Source organism: Octopus sinensis, linkage group LG22 (assembly GCF_006345805.1).
Source record: "Octopus sinensis linkage group LG22, ASM634580v1, whole genome shotgun sequence".
In the NCBI taxonomy this organism is placed as follows: domain Eukaryota; kingdom Metazoa; phylum Mollusca; class Cephalopoda; order Octopoda; family Octopodidae; genus Octopus; species Octopus sinensis.
Genome location: NC_043018.1, coordinates 8,529,060 through 8,556,891, shown reverse-complemented (window position 1 = coordinate 8,556,891; position 27,832 = coordinate 8,529,060). Strand labels below are relative to the sequence as shown.

General features: G+C 40.3%; 1 protein-coding gene and 1 pseudogene across 1 annotated transcript in view; one reads left to right on the top strand and one right to left on the bottom strand.

Moving 5' to 3' along the window:
• Positions 1-19,957, bottom strand: part of LOC115223078 — a 42,576-nt pseudogene extending 22,619 nt beyond the window's left edge.
• Positions 4,517-27,832, top strand: part of LOC115223077 (DNA replication complex GINS protein SLD5) — a 56,079-nt gene continuing 32,763 nt past the window's right edge. Inside the window, exons 1-4 of the mRNA XM_029793491.2 lie at positions 4,517-4,733; positions 8,427-8,573; positions 17,175-17,228; positions 21,048-21,142. Of these exons, the coding sequence (XP_029649351.1) occupies positions 4,641-4,733; positions 8,427-8,573; positions 17,175-17,228; positions 21,048-21,142 (389 nt within the window). The 5' untranslated portion in view covers positions 4,517-4,640. The remainder of the gene's footprint in view (positions 4,734-8,426; positions 8,574-17,174; positions 17,229-21,047; positions 21,143-27,832) is intronic.

The window sequence follows — 27,832 nt, the reverse complement described above, 5'->3', positions numbered from 1 at the left end:
CCCCACATGCATCAATGAGAATAACGTAGTATGTAAGATTAACCCTTGGATTAACTGTAAAACTAGAAATGTAGTTTACAACATAAGATACATAGAAGGTGCTTGTAAGGACAGAATCATGACATACATTGGTGAAACATCTAGGAGCATAGCAGAGAGGATAAATTAACACTGGAGGGAATAGGATAACAAGAAACAGTCCTCCATACTCTATCAACATGGCAAAAACCAACCTGGAGGCACACTGGGCCTAAATGACACCCACATCTTATCCAAGTACCTGAAGAACTTGTCACTATGACAAATACAAGAATATGTCAAAATGAAACATACCCATACTAAATAGGAAATAAACGTAGAAGGTAGAGATACCCCAATACCCACAAAGTATACATACATAGGTACATTTGTAAATAGGCATTCTTTTATGTATCTGTCTTCCTCCCTCATTCACTCTACTCCCACCACACAATCATGAGAACAAATATTATGAATCAGATATTTATTGGGTTAATTTATATATGTGTGTGTGTGTGCGTGTGTTACATATATAAATATGTATATATAATGTATATATACAAAGTGTATATATCTGTATTTATGTATATTAAACTTTTTAATACTTTTTGATAGTTATATATATTTTTATAAAAATTATAAATATAAATTAATAATTTTTATTTTAAATTTAAATAATTTAAAATTTTCAATTTTATATTTTATATATTTTGTATATTATATTTTATTTTTATATTTTGGTTTATGTTTTTCACTGTTTGATTTGCCTATTAGTGGTTTTATCCCTAATTTAATTTATACATATATATATATATAATTTGTATACATTTGTATATATAATGTGCGCACACACACACACACACACACATATATACATATATATATATATATATAATGTGTGCATTATGTGGTCAGTTGAGCTGAAAATATGCACACCTATGTTAAAAGTGCTGGCGAGTTTGCATGACAACTATTTTTTTCCTCAAATGAAAGGCATGACCTCTAGGACAAAATTCCTCATCTTATAAAATGTGGCCCCAGTAGACCCAAATGAAATTGGGTTATATTAACCAAAATGTGAAAAGGGGTTTAAATGGGGCTGGAAGGGGATTAAAATTTAAAGGAGCGGGTGTTTAGGAATTCTCTGTTACATCAAGCTAAAAAATTTGCGCCAGCCTTTTAATCGTCAATGTGTTGCCGTCCATGATGAAGAAGTTTTGAATGCTTGCCATGGTGAGTCTACTGTCGTGAGAAAGAATCACTTCAAAACTTGGTGTTTAGGAATTTTCTTTTACATCAAGTTCAAAATTTTACGCCAGTCGTTAAACTGTCAATACATTGCTGTCCGTCGTTAAGAAATGCCAGCCATGGTGACTCTACTATCCTCAGATTCTATCCCTTCAAACTTTGGTTTCCAATATTTTTTTATTTTTATTCAGCTCGCAAGTTCGTCTGTCCCCTTTAAATGTTACTGTTTTTCTTTCTGCCTTGAAGCAGACCTTTCCGTTGTCACTGCCTGATATTTATGATTGATCTTTCAAAATATTTTATTTCTCAACTTACTCAAGATCTTTTGTTGTTTATAAATGGGAGAGAGAGAGATAGATAAAAATAGAGAGTAAGAGAAAGCGAGGGAGACTCCGAGAGAAAAGAAAAGTAAGAGAGTGGGAAAGTGAGAGAGAAACAAAGAGAGAGAATCATCATCATCATTTAACGTCCGTTTTCCGTGCTAGCACAGGTTGGACAGTTTGACCAGGGTCTGGGAAGCCAGGAGGCTGCACCAGGCTCCAGTCTGATCTGGTAGTGTTTCTACAGCTGGATGCCCTTCCTAATGCCAACCACTCCGTGATTGTAGTGGGTGCTTTTTTTGTGCCACGGGGGGGGGGGTGCACTGGCAACGGCCATGATCGGTTGGTGCTTTTTACGTGCCACCGGCACAGAAGCTAGTCAAGGCGATGCTGCCATCGACCACGTTCGGATGGTGCTTTTTACGTGCCGAAAAGATGCAACAGAAAATAACAACCACACTCTTACCCGCGCGTAGAGCGGATCACCTTAAGCTAGTATATATATAACCTGGGACGGGGTGGTGAAGCACGACCTTCGAACTTTAGGTCTCAATGAGGAAATGACTAAGGACCGAGACCTCTGGAAGTATGCTGTGCGTGAGAAGACCCGGCAGGACAAGTGAGACCATAACCCGTGACCTTCTACATGGGATGTAGCCAGCCCACTTATGCATACCTTCCCTTCTTGGGACATAAAACTCTTTTTGTGAAGACCTGTTGAGGTAAGTGAGAATCAGAATCAGAATCGAAATCAATCAATGGAAATTGCAGCTGAGTTACCAGTGCCGGTGGCACGTAAGAGAACCATCCGAACGTGGCCGTTGCCAGCGTCGCCCAGACTGGCCTCGTGCCGGTGGCACGTAAAAAGCACCATCCGTTTGTGGCCGTTGCCAGCCTTGCCTGGCCCCCGTGCCGGTGGCACATAAAAAGCACCATCTGATCGTGGCCGTTAGCCAGACTCGTCTGGCACCTGTGCCGGTGGCATGTAAAAAGCACCCACTACACTCATGGAGTGGTTGGCGTTAGGAAGGGCATCCAGCTGTAGAAACATTGCCAGATCAAACTGGGCCTGGTGCAGCCTTCTGGCTTCCAAGACCCCAGTTGAACCGTCCAACCCATGCTAGCATGGAAAGCGGACGCTAAACGATGATGATGATGATGATATATACATACATGAAGGAGTCATACCCAATGATGGGTGTAGCAGCACCATAGCCAACTGCTACAAAGGTAGAGGTGATGCATTAGATACAAATAATTACAGAGGTATCAAATTGTTGCATCAGATGATGAAGGTCACTGAGAGGGTCATAACCCAACTAATTAGGGTGGGAGTTAGTTTACATGATGCAGTTTACCTTTGTGCCAAAGAAAAGCACCACTGATACTAAATTTCTGTTAACACAGGCGCAGGAGAAATACCTAGTCAAAGATAAACCTCTGTACTTGGCTTTCGTTGACATGGAGAAAGCTTTTGACAGGGTCCCCTGATTTCTTATCTAGTGGTCAATGCGGAAACTAGGGTTAGAAAAGTGGTTAGTGAGAGTTGTACAAGCCATATACAGGGATGCGGTCAGCAAGGTGAAGGTTGGCAACGAGTATAGTGAAGGATCAGTCCTCAGCCCCCTCTTATTCATCATAGTCCTCCAGGCAATAACAGAGGAATTCAAAACAGGCTGACCCTGGAAGCTCCTCTATGCTGATGACCTTGCTCTAATAGCTGAGTCACTGTCAGAAATAGAGGAGAGGAGGTTTCAGGTGTAGAAGCAAGGTCTAGAATTGAAGGGCCTTAGAGTCAATCTAGCAAAAACCAAAGATTTAGTAGGAAGGTAGACAAGTTACAAATCCCTTCAGGTAGAGGGCCCTGCTCGATCTGTAGAAAAGGTGTAGGTAGAAACTCCATAAGACGTACTCAGTATAAGGTATGGATACTGAATGCATGTAGATTGATAAACTAATATACGAAATATTAAAAAAAACCCATTCAAATCCGATATAGACCCACAGGGGTTAGAGGTGAGGTTTGAAACCCTACCCCCGGTGGTAGAATATAATGAACTTAAACCTTATTTTGTATGGTAGGTAAAATTGATTTAAAAGATTTTAAAATTTGATGAACTAACAGATAATGAGAGTGGGGTTCAGGCAATGACGTTCATCCTCATTTTATACATAGATACATTTCAATCATCGTTTTATATTTTACTAGCACTATGACACTGCAACGCCGGGTCATAGTGCTAGTGCATGCATATACAGCTGCGTGCGTGCGCACATACACGCGAGTACTGTCCAAATCTCCGACCAATCACATACAGCTAGCTGGCATTCGATTGGCGTATCAAGTTTCGGGCATTTTGGTTGGGTTTTACATAGAAAATTCACGAAAAAGTCACTTCTGTTGCTTTTTTACTGGCTTTGCGGGGTGACTGGGGAAATGTAAAGATGTGCACGACCACCCTTGGACGGTTTTGAATGACCCTAGAAAATGCGAGCCCTATAAGTGAAAAATTGTGGATTTGTATAAAGGACACACACACAGACATTTTGCCGTTTATATAGAGAGATGACGTCTATTGAGGTAAACACATTGTGTGCCGTGGGAATATGTCCTTCGTTTAAAAAACAGATTTGGTTTATTTACATTTGTGAAGAAAAACAGATACCTTCCCCCACCCCTAACCCTAACCCTAAAACAGATTGAAATGCAATAGATTGATACTAGGGTCATAATTATGGGTGACAATTTCATATGACACCGCTAGAAAAATCTGCCGCTCAAACCGAAAAGATCCGAAAGCAGAAAAGAGAGAGAATGAAAAACAGAAAGAATAGAAAAATGAAAGAAGGGAAGAGAACGAAAGAAATAAGAAAAAGCAAAGAGAAAGAAAGGAAGAAGGAAGGAGAGCGAAAAAATGAGAGAAAGAAAAAGAAAGAAGGCGAAAGGATTTGACGTGTGAAGTTTTGTGTTCGAGTGGTTGTGTCACGTGACTATGAGAAAGCGCGCCAAACTTCAATTAATCTGGGTTTGTCACTTCGGTTTATGAGGAAACAATGACCGATCTTGGACTCTCTTTGGATTTCAGTCGTGATGAGGAAGATGTCGAACCTATGACGGCTAATGAAGTCCTCTCGAAACTTGAAGAGGTTTGTTTTTGATAATTAATAACTGGTTATTTATCGGTATAATTACAGTTTAGTGCCCAACTCTATCATCGATTTTGCCTCTTTATAACTTTGTTAGTAACGCATGGTTTTTAAGAAAAATATGAAGAGATATTTTTACGAATGCGTAGATGACGATTCTGCCGAGGTAATTAAAAAATATTTGTGCGGAACATGAAATAGTCTTTGGTAGCCTGAGTGATATCAATATTATCAACATAGCACAGGCGTGGCTGTGTGGTAAGAAACCTGCTTCCCAAACACCTGGTTACAGGTTCAGTCCCACTGCCTGGGACCTATATACTATCTATTATAGCCTCGAATCGAACGAAGCCTTTTGAGTGAATTTGGTAGACGGAAACTGAAAGAAGCCCGTCGGATATATATATATTACTCTTTACTCTTATTCTTTTACTTGTTTCAGTCATTTGACTGCGGCCATGCTGGAGCACCGCCTTTAGTTGAAGAAATCGACCCCAGGACTTATTCTTTGCAAGCCTAGTACTTATTCTATTAGGCCCTTTGGCCGAACCGCTAAGTTACGGGGACGTAAGCACACAAGCATCGGTTGTCAAGCGATGTTGGGGGACAAACACATACACACACACACATATATATATACACACACATACACGCATATATACGACGGGCTTCTTTCAGTTTCCGTCTACCAAATCCACTCAAGACTCTGGTCGGCCCGAGGCTATAGTAAAAGACACTTGCCCAAGGTACCACACTGTGGGACTGAACCCGGAACCATGTGGCTCGTAAGCAAGCTACTTACCACACAGCCACTCCTGTATATATTTGTGTGTATGTGTTTGTCCCTCATCACCGTTTGCTAACCGGTGTTGGTGTGTTTACGTCCCCATAACTTGGCGGTCCAGCCAAATAGATTGATAAAAGAAATGTCCTGAGGTCGATATGCTCAACTAAAACCCTTCAAGGCGATGCTCCAGCATGGCCGCAATCAAATGAGTGAAACAAAAGAATAAAAGAGAGCCAAAATATTGCATCATGCATGGAGAGAAGGAGGAAATGTAAATTAATGCATAAAAAGGAAAGACTTCTGCCCGTCCCCACCCCAAACGACCCTTAAAAAAAATTGGATCTTTTCGGTTTGAGCGGCAGTTTTTAAAAATAATTTCCACGTAACTAAACACTTTTAAACTTCGTATACTGGTAGAATGTGTTTATAAAACATCTTTTTCTCTTGGCTTTATTGAGAAAATTCTATAGTTTGTAAGATATTTGTTGTTTTTTTTCTTCAATTTCTGCAATTTCAACCAATCAATGATGTCTATTGAGGTGAAAACATTCTGTGCCGTATGAATATGTCCCTCATTTAAGAAACAGATTGGGTTTATTTACATTTACACCCACCCCTAACCCTAAAATAGATTGAAATGCAATAGATCGATACTAGGGTCATAATTACGGGTGACAATTTCATATGACGCCGCTAGAAAAAACTGCCGTTCAAACCGAAAAGATCTTTTCCGACACTAACCCCACTTTTCGGCTACGGGGAATACGAATTTGCAAAAAAAAAAAAAAAAAAAAAGGCCACAATCGACATTTCTAAATTACCACCGCCACCCCTTCATTTTAGACTTTTTTTAGCAGTTTGAGAGAGAGGGAGTTCCCTCCAGTGCGCTGAATCACACCCTACTGGCAAGCACATTAACTATATGTGGTCAATAATGTTTATTTATATGTGTGTGTGAGAATTTCACAGATATCGTATCCTTAATACAGTACTCAGATAGATGAGACCACTAGTGACACTTCTAAGTAATTGCATGACCTGCAATTAGAAATAGCAGCAGAATCGGATCTTTTCGGTTTGAGCGGCAGTTTTTTCTAGTGGTGTCATATGTAATTGTCACCCATAATTATGACCCTAGTATCGATCTATTGCATTTCAATCTGTTTTAGGGTTAGGGTGGGGGGAAGGGTATCTTTTTTTTCTTCACAAATGTAAATAAACCCAATGTGTTTCTTAAACGAGGGACATATTCATGCGGCACAGAATGTTTTTTTTTTTTACCTCAATAGACGTCATTGATTGGTTGAAATTGCAGAAATTGAAGAAAAAAAAACCCCAACAAATTATAGAATTTTCTCAATGAAGCCAAGAAAAAAAAGATGTTTAAAAACATATTCTACCAGTATACGAAGTTTAAAATTTTTTAGTTACCTAGAAATTATGTTAAAAACTGCTGTTCAAATCAAAAAGATCCGCAAAATCTTCCTCAACTTACTTACAACTGTCTTAAATAAGGCAGGATATCTTTTACTTGTTTCAGTCATGCTGAGACCTTGAAGAATTTTAGTCGAGCAAATGAACCCCAGAATTCTTTTTGAACCTGGTACTTTTTCTGCTGGTATCTCTTGTGCCCACAGGCATATAGTATAATGGATAAGAGCGTGGGCTACTAACCCTTGGATTCTAATAAATAATATCGAATCTTTTCCGTTTGAACGGCAGTTTTTAACATAATTTCTAGGTAACTAAAAAATTTTAAACTTCGTATACTGGTAGAATGTGTTTATAAAACAACTTTTTCTCTTGGCTTTATTGAGAAAATTCTATAATTTGTAAGATATTGACGTCTATTGAGGTAAAAAAACATTCTGTGTCGTATGAATATGTCCCTCGTTTAAGTAACAGATTGGGTTTATTTGAACACAGAACCTAATGGCAGACGAAATACCACTAAACATTTCGCTCGGCGTGCTAACGTTTCTGCCAGCTCACCGCCTTTCTGCTATTAAAAGTAGAAATTAAAGGACCCTCTTTGGTCATAAAAGACTGTAGGGTTGTGCCTAGAAAGTTCTCCCCTGAGGCACGAGTCCGGGCAAGGTTGTTTGTGGAGTGCCAGCATACCAGCTTACCAGCCTCCCCTCTTCATGCCACAGATGTTATCCTAGGCAAAGGCAAAGGTGTAGATACAGCTTGGCACCTGTGATGTCACAACTCATTTCTACAGCTGAGTGAACTTTTTTTTTCTTTCTTTTTTACTTGTTTCAGTCATTTGACTGCGGCCATGCTGGAGCACCGCCTTTAATCGAGCAACTCGACCCCGGGACTTATTCTTTTTTTTGTAAGCCCAGTACTTATTCTATCGGTCTCTTTTGCCAAACCGCTAAGTAACGGGGACATAAACACACCAGCATCGGTTGTCAAGCAATGCTAGGGGGACAAACACAGACACACAAACACACACACGCACACATATATATATATATACATATATACGACGGGCTTCTTTCAGTTTCCGTCTACCAAATCCACTCACAAGGCTTTGGTCGGCCTGTGGCTATAGTAGAAGACACTTACCCAAGGTGCCACGCAGTGGGACTGAACCTGGAATCATGTGGTTGGTAAACAAGCTACTTACCACACAGCCACTCCTACGCCTGGAACAAAGTGAAAATAAAGTGTCTTGCTCAAGAACACAACATACAGCATGGTTCAAGAATTGAACTCACTACCTCATGATTGTGATGATGATCATCATCATGATCACACACTTATTGGCCATCAACTCAAAATTGTTACTAATTAACATCATCACTACCACAAACTGTTTGTCATCATCATCATCCTCATCATCCTCATCGTTATCATCCTGTTCTTCATAATCTTCTTTTCGTCTTCCAACCCTCTAGGCATGGCTAAATGAGAAGTTCTCTCCTGTTTTGCTTGAAGCCAAAACAGAAATTGTCGAATGCTTGCTGGAGCAGATTGGCGTCATGGAAGAGAATATCCGCAAGGCCAAAAAAGGAGATTTTAAGGTCAACGTCCACAGAATGGAGGTAAGTTTCAGGGATGATGTTGGGGAACCATTTTTTAAACTAGCTGTACGGTAAGTAGCTTGCTTACCAACCATGTGGTTCCAGGTTCAGTCCCACTGTGTGGCACCTTGAGCAAGTGTCTTCTACTATAGCCTTGGGCCGACCAAAGCCTTGTGAGTGGATTTGGTAGAGGGAAGCTGAAAGAAGCCTGTTATATATATGTATATGTGTCTGTGTTTGTCCCCCCAACATCGCTTGACAACTGATGCTGGTGTGTTAATGTTCCTGTAACTTAGTAGTTCGGCAAAAGAAACCGAGAGAATAAGTACTAGGCTTACAAAGAATAAATCCTGGGGTCGATTTGCTCGACTAAAGGTGGTGCTCCAGCATGGCCGCAGTCAAATGACTGAAACAAGTAAAAGAGTAAAAGAGAATTACATCATTGAAATCTCAGAGCTACAATGTAATGCATGGCTAATTCAAATCAGTGTGAATAAATATTTGGTCTCTTTTGCTGAACTGCTAAGTAACGGGGATGTAAACACACCAGCATCGGTTGTCAAGCGGTGTTGGGGGAGATAAACACACACATACACGACATATACAACGGGCTTCTTTAAGTTTCCGTCTACCAAATCCACTCACAAGGCTTTGGTCGGCTCGAGACTATAGTAGAAGACACTTGCCCAAGGTGCCACGCAGTGGGACTGAACCCGGGACCATGTGGTTGGTAAGCAAGCTACTTAACACACAGCCACTCCTTATTTTTTTTGTAGAAGTGTGAGAGGCTGGATCTGACCAGTTTGAAGATAAAACAGGGGCTGAATATTTTGGCTGGATATAGCTGATTTAAATGCTAAAGAGATGAAAGCATGTAATATATAGACCTAACTTTACATATGGGAAAGGGGAAGGGGGTATTTTTGTAATAATTTTTTTAGACGGTTTTTTTGTGGTGGTGGGGTAGTGTATCTTTTATACCATTAAATACAAGAAATTAGTATTGACGTCAAAATGAGTGATTGAAACTGTTGCAGACAGTGCCCCAGGAAGGCCATAATTCCAGTGGTTGAAACCTGTCAGTAAAAATGAAAAGAATTTATAGCTGGATTTTTGTCTCTAAGTGTTGTATGCTAATTTTTTTTTTCTGTTTAATGAAGTTGGTTCATAGAATTATCTTTATAATTTTTTTTAATTTTTAAGATGCTGATAGTTTTTTCTTTGCAACATATTTTTACTGGGGAAAAAACAAAATAAGAACAACAAATGTAAAAGGGTGGAATTCTGGTTTCAGCAGCCTATACAATCCTTTGTAACTTATTTTCTGGAATTTTCAGAATTGTTTTGCCAATTTGTGTTCTACACATGGGAATTTATATGATTGTGAAAAAAAGGCTTTTTTTGAATTTTTGTCCCTTGCCCCCGCCCCCACTAAATCTTAAATTTTCCACTCTTTTTTGAATCTTTAAAAAAATGCAAACAGTCCAAATTTATTGCTTAAATCTCACAATGTCAATGATAAAGCAACAAGGAAGATATCAGATAGTCGTGGGATGTGCTAAAAACAACAGCTAAATCGCCTTTAAATCACAAAAAAAATATTTATATGTAATCTTTATGCATGTGTTTATTTTCCTGTAACTTAGCAGTTCGGCAAAGAGATCGATAGAATAAGTACTAGGCTCAAAAATAAGTCCTGGAGTCGAATTGTTCGACAAAAGCACTTCACAACAGTGCTCCAGCATGGCCGCACTCAAGTGACTGAAACAAAAGAATAAAAAAATTGTATGAATTCCTGTTTAGAACTTCTTGAAAATTCCCCCCAAAAATACAAGTTATGGATACTTAAAACCGAATTCCACCTATAAAAAAGGTAAAGTTACCAAGTAAAAAAAAAAAATAAAACCAGGATTACCTCACCAAGGGAACAGAGAAAAAGGAGAAAGGATCTTTTCCTTTTGAACGGCAGTTTTCAACACAATTTCTAGTTAACTAAACACTTTAAAACTTTGTATACTGGTAGAATGTGTCAAAATAAAACATTTTTTTCTCTTGGCTTTCTTGAGAAAATTGTAATTTGTTTGATTAACGTAGTTAAATTTTTCGAATTTTTACCAATGAATCGCCTCTAATTGAGCTAAAATCATTTGCTGCGTCTAAAACTGAGACAACACCCTCACCCTAAATTTTTGCCTTTGGTTTTTTTTTCTTAATTGTTCAATTAATTTAAGCATAACAATTAAGAAAAAAAAAAATTTAGGGTTAGGATTATGGGGGAGGTTTAGGGTTAGTGACAGGATGTTGTCTCAGTTTTAGACGCAGCAAATGATTTTAGTTAAATAGAGGCAATTGATTGGTTAAAATTCGAAAACTTAAACTACGTTAAACTTACAAATTACAATTTTCTCAAGAAAGCCAAAAAAAAGAATGTTTTATTTTGACACATTCTACCAGTATACGAAGTTTAAGTGTTTAGTTAACTAGAAATTGGGTTGAAAAGTTGTACACTTCAGATTAAATGGCATGGTCAGCCGCAGGCGTTGCCACGGAGACTGGCCAGCCACCTTACATCACGGGGAGGATTTTTCCATAGAATTAATTTCTCAACAAAACAAAACTGAGTAACTTCCCTTTGGCTGGCAGTAAACACCCATGTAGCAAGGGAGGCAAATCTTCCCGCTTCACCCTGGCAATAAATTAAATAGCATTCCCCTCCCCCTCTTTTGTTGATTTCTGTCAATGGATGCGTTAAAACTTCCACATGGTCACTTGACCATGAAGAAATAATAGAGTAATCTTCACCCAAATCACATTTGGCAATGTTTCGTTTGTAGTAGCACACGTTTCCGTCGATTTCCGTAAAAAATGTAAACACTGAATCGGCCATACATACATACATACATACATACACACACATACTTACACACACACACACATACATAGATACATACACACACACACACATACATGCAGACATACATATACACATAAACCGAGTAAAAAATTACACTGAATCGGCCATACATACATACACATACACAGATACATACACACACACATACATACATACAGACATACATATACACCGAGTAGAAAATTACACTGAATCGGCCATACATACATACATAGATACATACACACATACATACACACACACATACATAGATACATACACACACATACATATACACCGAGTAAAAAATTTCAGTTATCTCTCTCTTTCACACATTACTCTCTCTGTCTCTTCGCACACACTAACAGAAGCACTTCACTTACACAACATACTGTCTGTCTCCCACACCCCATCAAACACACACACGGGGACTTCAAAAAGAAATTCCCTCGTCATAAAATCGCTTCCTCTTAGTCTCTTTCGCTCTCATTACTTCAAATATTCCCGCAAAGCCATATGTAAAAAAATAAAAGTTTTTTACGGAAATCGACGGAGGAAATTGACAATCGACGGAAACGTGTGCTACTACAAACGAAACATTGCCTCACATTTTATTGTCTTTAGAAAAAGGCTACATCACCATTTAAAGTCCACTTATCCACGCTGGCGTGGAGATTAGACGGAATTTGTTAAAGAAGATTTTGTTAATGGTTAGGTGTTCCTCCTGTCGCCAACCCTCACTTGTTACCAATACTGGAAATAAATAACGCTGCTTGGTTGTACGCATATCATCATCATCTTCGTTTAGCGTCCGTTTTCCATGCTATCATGGGTTGGATGGTTCAACTGGGTTCTGGGAAGCCAGGAGGCTGCACCAGGCCCAGTCTGATCTGGTAGTGTTTCTACGGCTGGATGCTCTTCCTAATGCCAACCACTCTGTGAGTGTAGTGGGTGCTTTTTACGTGTCACCTGCACAGGTGCCAGACGAGGCTGGCAAACGGCCACGATCAGATGGTGCTTTTTACGTGCCACCGGTGCGAGGCCAGTCGGGGCGGCGCTCGCATCGGCCACGTTTGGATGGTTCTCTTACGGACCACCGGCACTGGTATCACAGCTGCAATTTCCATTGATGTTGATCGATTTCGATTTTCACTTGCCTCAACAGGTCTTCACAAGTAGAGTTTTGTCTACCAAGAAGGAATGGTATGCATAAGTGGACTGGCTACATCCCATGTAGAGGCCACGGGTCTCACTTGTCCTGCCGGGTATTCTGAAGAATTTGAAAATTCCGCCTATTCCCGACTGATTTCATATCTTTCCAGTCTTATTTAAGGTCTAAGGAGGAGAGCTTTTTAACCTTTTTACTTTTTTTGACTTCTGACATTTTCGTTTCTGTTTTCATTTTCTGTTTTCCATTGTTACTGTGTGCATTTTCTATATGTTGCCTTCTCAGTTTTTGTGCATTTTTTCTATTATTCAATTTCTTTAGTTCGTTATATGTGGTTTGCACCTGAAGAACATGTTTGAGTATTTCTCAACATATGAAACTATTAATAGCACTTTAATACATGCATTGTGACCTTTAAATAAATAATATTTATCTCTCACCAGATTGAGTACATTTTTTGTTGAATTTTCTATCACAGATCAGTACATTATTTAGTTGTGTCTGGGGAGAGTCATTTTCTTTTTGTGCCTTATAATTTAACACACTCACTGGTAAAATTTCCACTTATTTCTTATTTTTATTGTCTTAAAATTTTCGTTGCATCTTGCAACCTTTTCAAAAGGTTGAAAAGACTATTGAAAAGGTTGCAAGATGCAACGAAAATTGCAAATCCAAAAACGAAATGTATATATATATATATATATGTGTATACATACACACACACGCATATATATATATATATATATATACATTCTCTTTACTCTTTTACTTGTTTCAGTCATTTGACTGTGGCTATGCTGGAGCACCACCTTTAGTCGACCAAATCGACCCCAGGACTTATTCTTTGTAAGCCTAGTACTTATTCTATCGATCTCTTTTTCCAAACTGCTAAGTTACGGGGGCGTAAATGCACCAGCATCTGTTGTCAAGTGATGTTGTGGGGACAAACAGACACACAAACATATACACACACATACAGATATACATATATACGACGGGCTTCTTTCAGTTTCCGTCTACCAAATCCACTCACAAGGCTTTGGTCGGCCCAAGGCTATAGTAGAAGACATTTGCCCAAGGTGCCACACAGCGGGGCTGAACCCAGAACTATGTGGTTGGTAAGCAAGCTACTTACCACACAGCCACTCCTACGCTTATGTGCAAAAGTGCTACACCCTAGCAGTGGAGGGAACCTGTGGAAGAGGTAGACCCAGGAAAACCTGGGACGAGGTGGTGAAGCACGACCTTCGAACTTTAGGTCTCACTAAGGAAATGTCTAGAGACCGAGACCTATGGAAGTATGCTGTGCATGAGAAGACCCGGCAAGACTAGTCAGGCCATAACCCGTGGCCCCGACCTGGGACGTAGTCAGTCCTGTGCATACCTTCCTTCTTGTGACACTTATGAAGACCTGTTGAGGCAAGTGAAAATCAAATCCAATCAAATCAAAACAAATCAAAATAGATGAACATCAGTGGAATTGTATTCTTTGTGGTACCAGTGCCGGTGGCACACAAGAAAACCACCCAAACGTGGCCGTAACCAGTACCGCATCGACTGGCCTCCGTGCTGTGGGCACAACAAACACCATCCGATCGTGGCCGTTCGCCAGCCTCATCTGGCACCTGTGCCGGTGGCACATAAAGACACCATCCGAAGACCCGGCGACGTAGTCAGTCCACCTGTGCATACCTTCCCTCTTATGACACTTGTGAAGACCTGTTGAGGCAAGTGTGTGACACTTGTGAAGACCTGTTGAGGCAGAGGCAAGTGTGTGACACTTGTGGAGACCCGTTGAGGCAAGTGTGTGACCCTTGTGAAGACCTGTTGAGGCAAGTGAAAATCAAACCAAATCAAAATAGATGAATATCAATGGAATTTGTATCTTTGTGGTTCCAGTACCGGTGGCACACAAGAAAACCATCCGAACGTGGCCGTAGCTGGTACCGCATCACCGCATCGACTGGCCTCCGTGCTGTGGGCACAACAAACACCATCTGATCGTGGCCGTTCGCCAGCCTCACCTGGCACCTGTGTCGGTGGCACATAAAAACACCATCCAAAGACCCGGCGACGTAGTCAGTCCACCTGTGCATACCTTCCCTCTTATGACACTTGTGAAGACCTGTTGAGGCAGAGGCAAGTGTGTGACACTTTGTGAAGACCTGTTGAGGCAGAGGCAAGTGTGTGACACTTGTGGAGACCTGTTGAGGCAAGTGTGTGACACGCGTGACACTTGTGAAGACCTGTTGAGGCAAGTGAAAATCAAACCAAATCAAAATAGATGAACATCAATGGAATTTGTATCTTTGTGGTTCCAGTACCGGTGGCACACAAGAAAACCATCCGATCGTGGCCGTTCGCCAGCCACATCTGGCACCTGTGTCGGTGGCACATAAAGACACCATCCGAAGACCCGGCGACGTAGACAGTCCACCTGTGCATACCTTCCTTCTTGTGACACTTGTGAAGACCTGTTGAGGCAAGTGAAAATCAAAATCAAATCAAATCAAAACAAATCAAAATAGATGAACATAAATGGAATTTGTATCTTTGTGGTACCAGTGCCGGTGGCACACAAGAAAATCATCCGAACGTGGCCGTAGCCAGTACCGCATAGACTGGCCTCCGTGCTTTGGGGACGTAACAAACACCATCCGATCGTGGCCGTCCGCCAGCCTCATCTGGCACCTGTGTCGGTGGCACATAAAAACACCATCCGAGCGTGGCCGTCTGCCAGCCTCGTCTGGCACCTGTGTCGGTGGCACATAAAAACACCATCCGAGCGTGGCCGTCTGCCAGCCTCGTCTGGCACCTGTGTCGGTGGCACATAAAAACACCATCCGAGCGTGGCCGTTCGCCAGCCTCGTCTGGCACCTGTGTCGGTGGCACATAAAATCACCCACTACACTCTCGGAGTGGTTGGCGTTAGGAAGGGCATCCAGCTGTAGAAACACTGCCAGATCTGACTGGCCTGGTGCAGCCTTCGGGCTCCCCAGACCCCAGTTGAACCGTCCAACCCATGCTAGCATGGAAAACGGACGCTAAATGATGATGATGATGATGATGATGATATATATAGTTATGGTATATTCTGTTAGGCATTTGGCAGAGTACAGCATAAAGCTCTTCCACCCACAGAGTTATCCAATATTATCCAGTAGCATTATTTTATGCTTCCAAGTTTATGTTTGACCATTTGTCTTGTGTGATTATAAAATTGAAGGAATTGGAGTCAACAAGAAGGAGTGTGGTTGAACAGTTATTTTTTAATTACCACAATTGTTTCCATGCAATGTAGTTCTCCCAAAATACAAGTATTTGATTATGCATCTGTTTGTTTGCATAATGAGATGTAGTTGTGTTTCCTCAGATGATATTCATTAGTTTAAAATCTTCATCTTCAAGTCCATCCCATTTATCTGTCTTGGTTTGAATTTATAGTAGCTGCTAGTTTTATGTTGTTTGCTGTCAGAGTGCGTTTGGCGAACTGCTATGAGTGCCAAACTCATTCTGGCAGCAAACAACATAATTTTACCAGCCACCATAAATTCAAACCCAGACAGACAGATGGAATGGACTTGAAGCCAAAGATTTTAAACTAATGGAGACAACACTTGAATATCACCTGAGGAAACACAACTAGATCTCATTATGCAAGCAAACAGCTGCATAATCAACTACCTTTATTTTTGGAGGACTACGTTGTGTGGAAACAGCTGTAGTGATTAAAAAATAACTGTTCAACTGTACTCCTTCTTGTTGACTCCAGTTTCTTCAATTTTATATATATATGTTGGCCTCCTCGCTTAGCCAGTGGGGCAGCGTCATTTGAAGGCTAAAACAATGTGAAGCACATTGTGACCAGCGATGTGTAGTAACATCTGATAGCCTGGTTGGTCACAGTGATCACGGTTATATATATATCATCATCATCATCGTTTAATGTCTGCTTTCCATGCTAGCATGGGTTGGATGATTTCACTGGCGAACCAGATGGCTGCACCAGGCTCCAATCTGATCTGCTCTGGCAACAATCACACTCGGATGGTGCTCTTAGCGCTCCACTAGCACAGATGCCAGTCGTCAAATTTGATTTTAATTTCACTTGGCTCAACAGGTCTTCTCAAGCAGAGTTTAGTGTCCTGCCTCAACAGGTCTTCGCTATATATATATATATATATATATACATATATATATATATATATATATATATATATATATATGTATATATATCTTTGTGTGGGTATCTTTGCATTTTGCTCTTCCCCCTCCCTGTTGCTTGACAATTTGGTGTTGGTGTGTTTACATCCCCCATAAACTAGCGATTTGGCAAAAGGAAGTAATGGAATAAATACCAGGCTTTTAAAAAAGATTAAAGTACTGGAACTGATACATTCAACTAAAATTTCTTCATGGTAGTACCCCAGCATGGTCGCATTCTAATGACTGAAACAAATAAAAGATGAAAGTTACACACACACACACACACACACACATACATGTGCGCACCTACACGCACTTACTTCTAAATTCTGAATCTTTTATTTTCAATTTCTAGCTGGACCGAGTGAGGTTTGTGTTGAACAGTTATTTACGAATACGTCTAGAAAAGGTAAGAAGCACTTTTAATTTTTTTATCTGTTCTTAGATGACAACTCAGTATCTTTGATTTTTTTTACTCTTTTTTTTTTTTAAAGATAAAGGACATTGATGTTTCTGCACCTGAGAAAGATGGAAACCAATTTTAAAATATACGTAAAGTGTATTGTTATTCGAATTTATATAAAAAGAAAGAAAATCTGAATCTTAAGAGACTGAAAAGTTTAAACAAGTACAAACATACACATTTGGAAAATAGTAACCTGGTAAAATAGTAACCAGCATCGCCTTATTGGTACTTGTGCATGTGCTAGTAGGGTGCCAAGAGCACCATCCGAGCGTGGTCGTTGCCAGAGCAGCCAACTGGCTTCTGTGCCAGTGGCACATAAAAGGGCACCATTCGAGCGTGATCGTTACCAAAGTCGCCTTACTGGCTACCTGTGCCAGTGAAATGTGTAAAAAGATTCAAGCGAGGTCGTTGCCAGTACTGCCTGACTGGCCCCCGTGCCGGAGGCATGTAAAAAGCACCCACTACACTCTCGGAGTGGTTGGCATTAGGAAGGGCATCCAGCTGTAGAAACTCTGCCAAATCAAGATTGGAGCCTGGTGCAACCATCTGGTTCACCAGCCCTCAGTCAAAATCGTCCAACCCATGCTAGCATGGAAAGCTTGTTTAACCCATATTTCTTTTGTATAAATCGCTCTTCTTTTTATTAATCTCTGTGATACCATTCCACCTGAAGCTGCTCTCAGTTCAATGATACAAGACTCTAGAATTCAGATCACATTGTTTTGAATTAATCACACATTATCTCATGGCTTTGAAATTTTTCGGTGTGGTTGGCATTAGGAAGGGCATCCAGCTGTAGAAACTCTGATCAAGATTGGAGCCTGGTGCAGCCATTTGGTTCGCCAGCCCTCAGTCAAAATCGTCCAACCCATGCCAGCATGGAAAGCGGACATTAAACGATGATGATGATGGTAAAGTGTATTTACACACACAAATTATAAACTGGTAACCCAATAAAGAACACATGTCCATACACACATGCTGCTTTTCTATACGCAAACCGAGAAGGTATCTTGTGGAACAGTTGTTTTACTGGGATACGTCTTGTAATCACCTGAAGAGACACATCTATGCTGATGGATACTCCTTAACCAGTTGTTTAGTATCCCACCCATGAGGGATCATTGCTAGATGGGTCGAAACAATTGTGGTGATTAATAAACATTTTCGCATCTTTTATCTTCCGTCTTTCTCATTAATCATATACACGCATGCATGTATGGATCCATCCATCAACTTGATAAAATTAGACACACACACACATTTTTACTTGTTTCAATCATTTGACTGTGGCCATGCTGGAGCACCACTTTTAGTCGAACAAATCGACCCCAGGACTTATTCTTTGTAAGCCTAGTACTTATTCTATTGGTCTCTTTTGCCAAGCTGCTAAGTTAGGAGGATGTAAACAAACCAGCATCGGTTGTCAAGCAATGTTGGGGAGACACACACACGCACACACATATATACAACGGGCTTCTTTCAGTTTCCGTCTACCAAATACACTCAAAGGCTTTGGTCGGCCCGAGGCTATAGTAGAAGACACTTGCCCAAGGTGCCACGCAGTGGGACTGAACCCGGAACACTATGGTTGGTAAGCAAGCTATTTACCACACAGCCACTCCAAGATTATCTTTCTAGCCCAAAAGTTCCAGGTCAGTGGGTCAGCTGCCTGACTGTATTCTGAAGGTTAACTGAAATGCTGTATGGATGTTTGGAATATATTTGTGCAGATCCATGTCAAAGATTTGAATATAAATAGTGTGCAGACATGGTTGTGTGGTTAAGATGCTTGTTTTGCAACCACATGGTTTCAGTTTCAGTCCCACTGCATGGCACTTTTAGCAAGTGTCTTATAGCCTTGTAAGTGAGTTTAGTAGGTGGAAACTATGTGGAAGCCCAAGAATGTATATATATATATGTGTGTGTGTGTCTTTTTGTGGTAAGAAGCTTGCTTTTGAACCACATTGTTCTGGGTTCAATCACACTGTGTGTCACTTTGGGTAAGTGTCTTCTACTGAAGCCTTCAGCTGACCAAATACTTTTATTTATTTGTAAATATTGGATGGAAAAAAAAAATCTTTAATCTCTTTTACTAGGATTGAGCTTTTTTAAAAAATTTTTTACTTGTTTCAGTCTTTTGACTGTGGCCATGCTGGAGCACTGCCTTTTGTCAAGCAAATCAACCCCCAGGACTTATTCTTTGTAAGCCTAGTACTTATTCTATCAGCCTCTTTTGCTGAACCACTAAGTTACAGGGATGTAAACACACCAGCATCAGTTGTCAAGCAATGTCGTGGGGACAGACACACAAACATACACACACACACGATGGGCTTCCTTCAGTTTCCATCTACCAAATCCACTTACAAGGCTTTGATCAGCCCAAGGCTATAGTAGAAGATACTTGCCCAAGGTGCCACATAGTTGGACTGAACCCAGAACCATGTGGTTGGTAAGCAAGCTACTTACCTCAGCCACTTTTGTGCCTGTGCATCTCTTACTGGGGAAATCACATTCGTTGTCAACCTCAAGTTGTTGTTTGCAAATACAAGGTAATACAAAACGTATGGTCCATCGTTAAAGAGTGCACCTACCTTGTCATGCTGTCCATTTGGTTGTTGTCCCCAGCCAACAGAAGAGGTACCCAACTTCATTAAGCAGCAAGATGGGGGTTTCTGCCACATTGGTATATATGTGTATGCAATTACCTCAACCAGCATCTTCCAGAATGTTGGATTGCTGTGCTAGGGCAATGGTTTGCCATTGAAGGTCTGGCCCCTTAGGTCCCCTGACCTAGCTATCTTGTGACTCTTTCCTTTGTGGGGAGGGTCTCTGAGAGACAGTGTTCATACCCCGACTTCCACAACATCTTGCCAGAGCAGATGCCTGAAAACATCTTTTTCTCTTGGCTTTATTGAGAAAATTCATTAGTTTGTAAGATATTTGTTGTTTTTTTTCTTCAATTTCTGCGGATAGGTGATACCTATTTCTTTACTACCCACAAGGGGCTAAACACAGAGAGGACAAACAAGGACAGACAAACGGATTAAGTCAATTACATCGATCTCCCCAGTGCGTAACTGGTACTTAATTTATCGACCCCCGAAAGGATGAAAGGCAAAGTCGACCTCGGCGGAATTTGAACCCAGAATGTAACGGCAGACGAAATACGGCTACGCATTTTGCCCGGTGTGCTAACGTTTCTGCCAGATCGTCGCCTTTAGGTGATAGGTGGCACAGTCAACTCGGTTGATCAGGATATGCTGCTGGCACTGGTGTGGCAAGAACTAGACTATCGTGTAGACATCTGCCATGTGGCAAAGAGCACCCATGTTGAATATCTGTGACTGTCGGTAGAAACTTGAAGAGATAGCCTTTCATGTTACACCTGTTTTTTTTAGTAATATATTCGTTACAACATTCACAGGTGTGCTTTCTTTTTGTACCATTCATTTTGAATTACCTTGTATATTGTTATACTATCTCTTTACCTGTCTACCTATTTGTCCATCTCATTGTTCATCCATTCCACTGTCCATCTATTTATCTATCTGCCTAGCCATTCCTCTACTTGTCTGTGTGTCCTTCCATTTGTCTCTGTTCATCCATCCTCCATGTGTCTGTCTGTCTGTCTGTCAGTTTATCTAGCTACTTATCATTCATTCATCCTTTTCCTCCTCCTCTGCTCCATCCATCCATCTCCCTTCCTTCCTTCCTCCCTCCAAACATCTCACTTATTCCCTCATTCAATCACTTCAGATCCAATCTCATGCTGCTCATTATATCAACAAGGACAGCAGTGAAGATGAAGAACACTCGTTATTTTCACCTGCAGAATTAGCTTTCGCTAAAGAGTAAGTTTTTTTAATGTATTTTTCCGGATCTTTTCGGTTTGAACGGCAGTTTTTAACATAATTTCTAGGTAACTAAAAAACTTTAAACTTCGTATACTGGTAGAAAGTGTTTATAAAACATCTTTTTCTCTTGGCTTTATTGAGAAAATTCTATAGTTTGTAAGATATTTGTTGTTTTTTTCTTCAATTTCTGCTATTTCAACCAATCACTGACGTCTATTGAGGTAAAAAACATTGTGCCGTATGAATATGTCCTTCGTTTAAGAAACAGATTGGGTTTATTTACATTTGTGAAGAAAAAAAGATACCCTTCCCCCCACCTCTAACCTACCAACCCCTACCCTAAAATAGATTGAAATGCAATAGATTGATACTAGGGTCATAATTATGGGTGACAATTTCATATGACACCGCCAGAAAAAACTGCCGTTCAAACCGAAAAGATCCATTTTTCCTTTTCTTATTCACCCTTCCCTTTTTTATGTTTTTAACAAAAAATTTCTTTCTTTGTATTTTCTCAGTATCTGTTTCTTTCCCCTAATATTGGGGCCCAGCCCTTACAAACCTAGACTTCTTGCTGAGTAGTAAGGATCACAGTCAATATTATCAGTGCCATGGACCATCCTAATTCTATCAACTTAAGACCAGTTCAAATATGCTTCAAATGTATTTGAACTTGTAAAAGCTTTGAACTTGTAAAAGCTTTGAACTTGTAAAAGCTGTAGTTTGTTGTAGAGAAAAAATTTTCGCTTAAGGCAAAAAGGTGTTAAAATCAACTTAGAGTTACCTGCCTTGGCATCTGGTGCTGAAGAGAACTAATGAGTTTGAAACGCGTCCATCAGTTCAATAACGAGCCCTCTGAGTTGAGCAAGGTGTTGAAACACCTATTTTGTTTTAAATTAGATTTTTTTTTCTCCCTGGCAAATTGCAGTGAAAAGCTTAGTTACAATATAAATACTACTATATATTGAATATAGTCTATATGTCTGTCTTCATCCAATCAATCTATTTGTTTATCTATCCATCTATCTCTATCTTTGGCATTGCTATGTCTATTGATTTCTTAGGTTATTTAGTGTCATTGTTAAACAATCAACTAATTTAGATTGTGTATTTATATGATCTTGTAGGGTTATACGACCGTACGTAAGGAGGTTGGCGACAAATGTCTCCTTTTGACGTCACACGGTCGCCCCTAACAAAATAAGAGAAGCCAGATACATGACATGAATACAGTGCCAAAAGATATAATGAAGGACAACAAACCATTCCTCTGTTTGAAAGAGAAGACTTTATTTACAAGGTGTTAAAGTGAGAGTTGTGAGTGCTAGCAGGATGGAGCGTATGTGAGCATACAACAAATGTTTGTGTATGTGACAGAAAGTACAGACAATTGGTGTATGCACATAAAACAGAAATACAGAATACAGAGCATAAGATGAATCTCAGCATAGAGTTTAGATTACCAGTTCATATGGTACATGATAGCAAGAGTTCTATAACAAGATGTTGTCTCAAGGCGGAGGCCGGTTGGGCGAATATGCAGCGGTTGGAGCCTCGACGCCGAGCTGAGTCTCTTTATATAGTATTTCTTTAGATGGACTGACTCTTATACTTGGTGAAAGGTTCACTCTAACAGCGTGAGTTAAACTTGGTCGGTGTTGTTGATGTGTACATGTTGTTGACGGTAGAATGGCGACGATGGAGATTTAGACGACGTTGGTGATGGTGGTGGAGATAGACAACGTTCTGTCTTTCGCTGGTATATAATAGCGTCTTCATAGCTGGAGCAATAGCAGGGCTGGCTGACTGGTCGTCTGTCGCTGGAAACTGGAACATGGCTGAGTAGCTCTGTGGTCAGTGACTAGACCTTAGAAAGTCGAAAGACGGAGAATAGTAAAAACAAGCACCTTATAAAGCCTGTGGTGGGCTCAAAGAAGCAGACCTTATCCGAAGGCCGTGATTGGTTGCTTTTCACTCTGGCGCGAAATAAGTAGGGAGACAGACTGCGCCAGCTGCCAACCAATCAGATCAGTGGACACAACAGGGTCAATCCAGCCAAAGATGGCTGTAATCTCAAACGAGATCATTCTTATTGTGTCTCTCAAACAGTGAGGATATCAGATACGCTACAATCTTTTTGTTTTTTATTTGCCTGTTTTAAGCTACACTTAAGTTTTCTGTATATTCAAATGTAAAGCTTAAATGCATCATTAGTCCAGCTAACATTGGCTATGTTCGGATTGATGTTTAAAATGTCACCTGTTTAAAAATGTTACCGTTTTGAAAATCATATCTGATGATGGTGGATTATGTTATGATATAATCTTTTACGAATGTGTTAAATGAAATTCTACCAAAGCAGCTGTCATAAATTTTAAATGCTACATACACATGTAGCTGCCTGTGTAGCTGTGTGGTAAGAAGCTTCCCAACCATATGGTTCCAGGTTCAGTCCCACTTAGTGGCACCTTGGGCAAGTGTCTTCTATAGCCTCAGGCTGATCAAAGCCTTGCGAGTGGATTTGGTAGACGGAAACACTGAAAGAAGTCCCTCGTATATAAGTATATCTATGTGTGTATTTGTTTGTGTCTGTGTTTGTCCCCCACCACTGCTTGACAACTGGTGTTGGTGTGTTTATGTCCCTGTAACTTAGCAGTTCAGCAAATGAGACCAATAGAATAAGTATCAGACTTTAAAAAAAATAAGTACTGGGGTTGATTTACCTGCCTAAAATGCTTCAGGGTGGTGCCCTGGCATGGCTGCAGACTAACGAATATACTTTGAATGCAAGTATTCATCATCATCGTTTAACGTCCATTCTCCATGCTAGCATGGGTTGGACGGTTCAACTGGGGTCTGGGAAGCCAGAAGGCTGCACCAGGCCCAGTCTGATCTGGCAATGTTTCTACGGCTGGATGCCCTTCCTAACGCCAACCACTCCGTGAGTGTAGTGGGTGCTTTTTTGCGTGCCACCGGCACAGGTGCCAGACGAAGCTGGCAAACGGCCACGATTAGATGGTGCTTTTTACGTTCCACTGGCAATGGAGGCCAGGCGAGGCTGGCAACGGCCAAGCATATTTGAACTGGCCTGAACCCTTTCGTTACTATATTTCTAACCAAAATACACCCCTTATGTGGTTCAATTAATTTCTAGCATAATCATAAATTTAGTCTGGTTTCATTAAACAACTATAACTTTTTTATTTATCAATATATTAATGTGATTTTTGGAAGATAATTTAACGAAAGGTTCTCAACCAATTCTATACCATAATTTTTCTTTCCATCACTGCTTCATATACTGAATGGAAGCATGTGGTTTAGTGGTTAGAGTGTTGGAGTCATGATCTTAAGACTGTGGTTTCAATTCCTGGACCAAGCGATGCATTGTATTCTTGAGCAAGATACTTCATTTCGCATTGCTCCAGTCCACTCAGCTGGTAAAAATGAGTATTCCTGCGATGGACTGGCTTCCCATCCAGGTGGGGAATATATATGCCATGAAACCAGGCAAGCAGCCTTATGAGTTAGCATGACTTGAGAAGGTAACTTTAAATTCTTTTTTTTTTTTCCATGCACCAAATCCGGAATATTCTATTATCTCTCATGTTGGGTTTATTTATGTCTATTGATTTTATATTGTAATTCGTGAACAATAACATCATTGGATAATACAGTTCTATATTTAAGAGATGAGGAATTATGTACATTATTTACATTCAACGGATATTTGTCCTCATCTTGTTTGTTAACACGTTTCCCCAAGACACCTGATGAAGGCTGGAGGGTATATCAGCCAAAACGTTGTGTTAACAACAAACAAGATGAGGACAAGTATCCGTCGAATGTAAATAAGGTAAATAATGAATAACATCATTGGTTATAGGTTTCCATTGAACCGATCACTAATGCACAACATTTCTGATGATTAGAATGAGAAAGATTGGTCCTTCACTGGTGCTCCAATTCTTTACAGATACACGTAGATAGTCCTTTAGTAATATACACAGGCAAAAGATATACATATATAGGTATATACCACCACCAGCAATCCAGGATGGCTTGGTTGCATGTCCCATGCTTTCACTGATTGTCTTAGCAATGTGTCTAGCCACAAGAAGAGACAAGCACATACATCCTTCTGGCTCTCCCAAACTGGATTCAGTGGAACTGCCAGGAAGGAAAGAGGGCTGTGCCAACATTGAACTGCTGTTTTATTTATCTGATCGAGACCTTTGGCAATATACCATGCTTAAGAAGACCAGTCAAGCCAAGTGAGATCATAGTCATGGCCAATGCCAGTGTTTCGTAACTAGTACCCATGCTGGTGGTATGTAAAAAGCACCCACTATACTCTTGGAGTGGTTGGCATTAGGAAGGGTATCCAGCTGTAGAAACCATGCCAAATCAAACTGGAACTTCGTGCAATTCTCCAGCTTACCAGCTTTCAGTCAAACCATCCAACCCATGCCAGCATAGAAAATGGATGTTAAATGATGATGAAAAGGATAAAAACGAAGTTGACATTATTGGGATTTGAACCCAAAGTCCTGAGAGCTGGAATGAATATTGCAATTCATTTTATCTGATCCCCTGACAAACAAGGACAGACAAAGGGATTAAGTCGATTACATCGACCCCAGTGCGTAACTGGTACTTTATTTATCGACCCCGAAAGGATGAAAGGCAAAGTTGACCTCGGCGGAATTTGAACTTGGAACGTAACAACAGACGAAATACCGCTAAGCATTTTGCCTGGCATGCTAATGTTTATGCCAGTAATTATTTTAAGTCTGCCACCTATCGGTTTTTTTTTTGCCAGATTACCAAGTTACAGGGACATAAACAAACCGACACTTGTTATCATGCAGTGAAACACACAAAGACATGCACACACACACACATACACTTCTACCTACTAAGTCCACTCATAAGGTTTTGGCCAACCCAAGGCTATAATGGCAGACACTTTCCCGAAATGTCATACCTAGGACTGAACTCAAAACCACATAGTTGGAAAGCAAACTAGTTAATCATACCCCCACCTATGCACACACACACAGCAGGTTTCCTTTCTGTATCTATCCACCAAATTGACTTGAGGCATTCATCGACCTTGACCCACAGCAGAAGATACTTACTCAAGGTGCCCTGCCCTAGGTGTCGGGAAGACACTTGGAAAGAAATGGGAACAAAATTGAAAGAAGAGGATAATAATAATAATAATAATAATAATAATGACAATCCTTTCTGCTGTGGGCTCAATGCTTGATATTTTGGGAGAGGGGGGATAATTGATTACATCAACCCCCTAAGCTCAACTAGCGCTTACTTTATTGACCCTGAAAGGATGAAAGGTAAAGTTGACCTCGGTGGAATTTGAACTCGGAGCGTAAAAGATGAATGGAATACCAGTGAAAATTTTGTCTGGCACGCAAATGATTCTGCTAGCTTACCACCTTAAATAATAATAATAATAATAATAATGGTTTCAAATTTTGGCATGGGGCCTACAGAGTGTTAGTGGCAGCGGAGAAGTTGGTTACCCCAATGCCAGTGCTCAGCTTGTTTTGGTACTTGTTTTATAGATCAGGATAGGATGAAAAGGCAAGTTGACCCCAGCAGAATTTAAACTCGGGGCACAATGATGGATGGAAGGCCACTGGTCATTTTGTATGGCTTGCAAATGATTCTGTTAGCTTACCACCTTAATAATAATAATAATAATAATAATCATTTAATGTCCGTCTTCCATGCATGGGTAGGAAATAATAATAATAATCACGATGATTTTGAATTTTGACATGAGGCCAGCAATTTCATGGGAGGGAGTAAGTCGATTACACCAGCCCCAGTATTTGACCGGTACTTATTTCATTGATCATGAAAGGATGAAAGGCAAAGTTGACCTTGACAGAATTTGAACTGAGAATGTAAAGACACGAAATGCCACTAAGCCTTTTGCCTGGTGTGCTAACATTTCTGCCAGCTAGCCACCCTAATAATAATAATAATAATGATAATCCTTTCTACTGGAAGCACAAGGCTTCAAATTTGTGTGGTGGGGATTAGTTGATTATATCAATCCCAGTGTTTCCCTGGTACTTAATTTATCAATCCTGAAAAGATGAAAAGCAAAGTTGACCTCAGCGGAATTTGAACTCAGAACGTAGCGACAGGCAAAATACTGCTAAGCATTTCGCCTGACGTGCTCATGATTCTGCCAGCTCGCCACCCTAATAATAATAATAATAATGATAATGATAATGATAATAATAATAATAATAGCCCTGATGCATTACCAGGCAGTGGCTCTCATGGCTTCTGATTGGAAGTGTTATCATGTATATTGTTTTGTCTTGGTATAAAAGATGGGCTACAGCAAATATTCTGCACAATACCACAGATTTGCTTGTCAGTTGTTTGACCCTAACCAGTTGAGCATGTCCCTTAGTGGCTGATGGTATGTGCAACTCTGATCACGAGCAGAAGTAGTGGGGGAGCATCATAGCCGTGTGTTGAGAGGGATTCTTTGGGGTTTGAATAATTCACCTCTGGAAACATGGGTGGTTTGTTCAACATCCTTAAATAACCCTTATTCAGGGACCTTTTGAGCGGGATGGGTTACTTGACCAGAAGAAAATTCTAACTGGGCCCCACCTGCAAGGTCATGTGCTGTTTATCTTG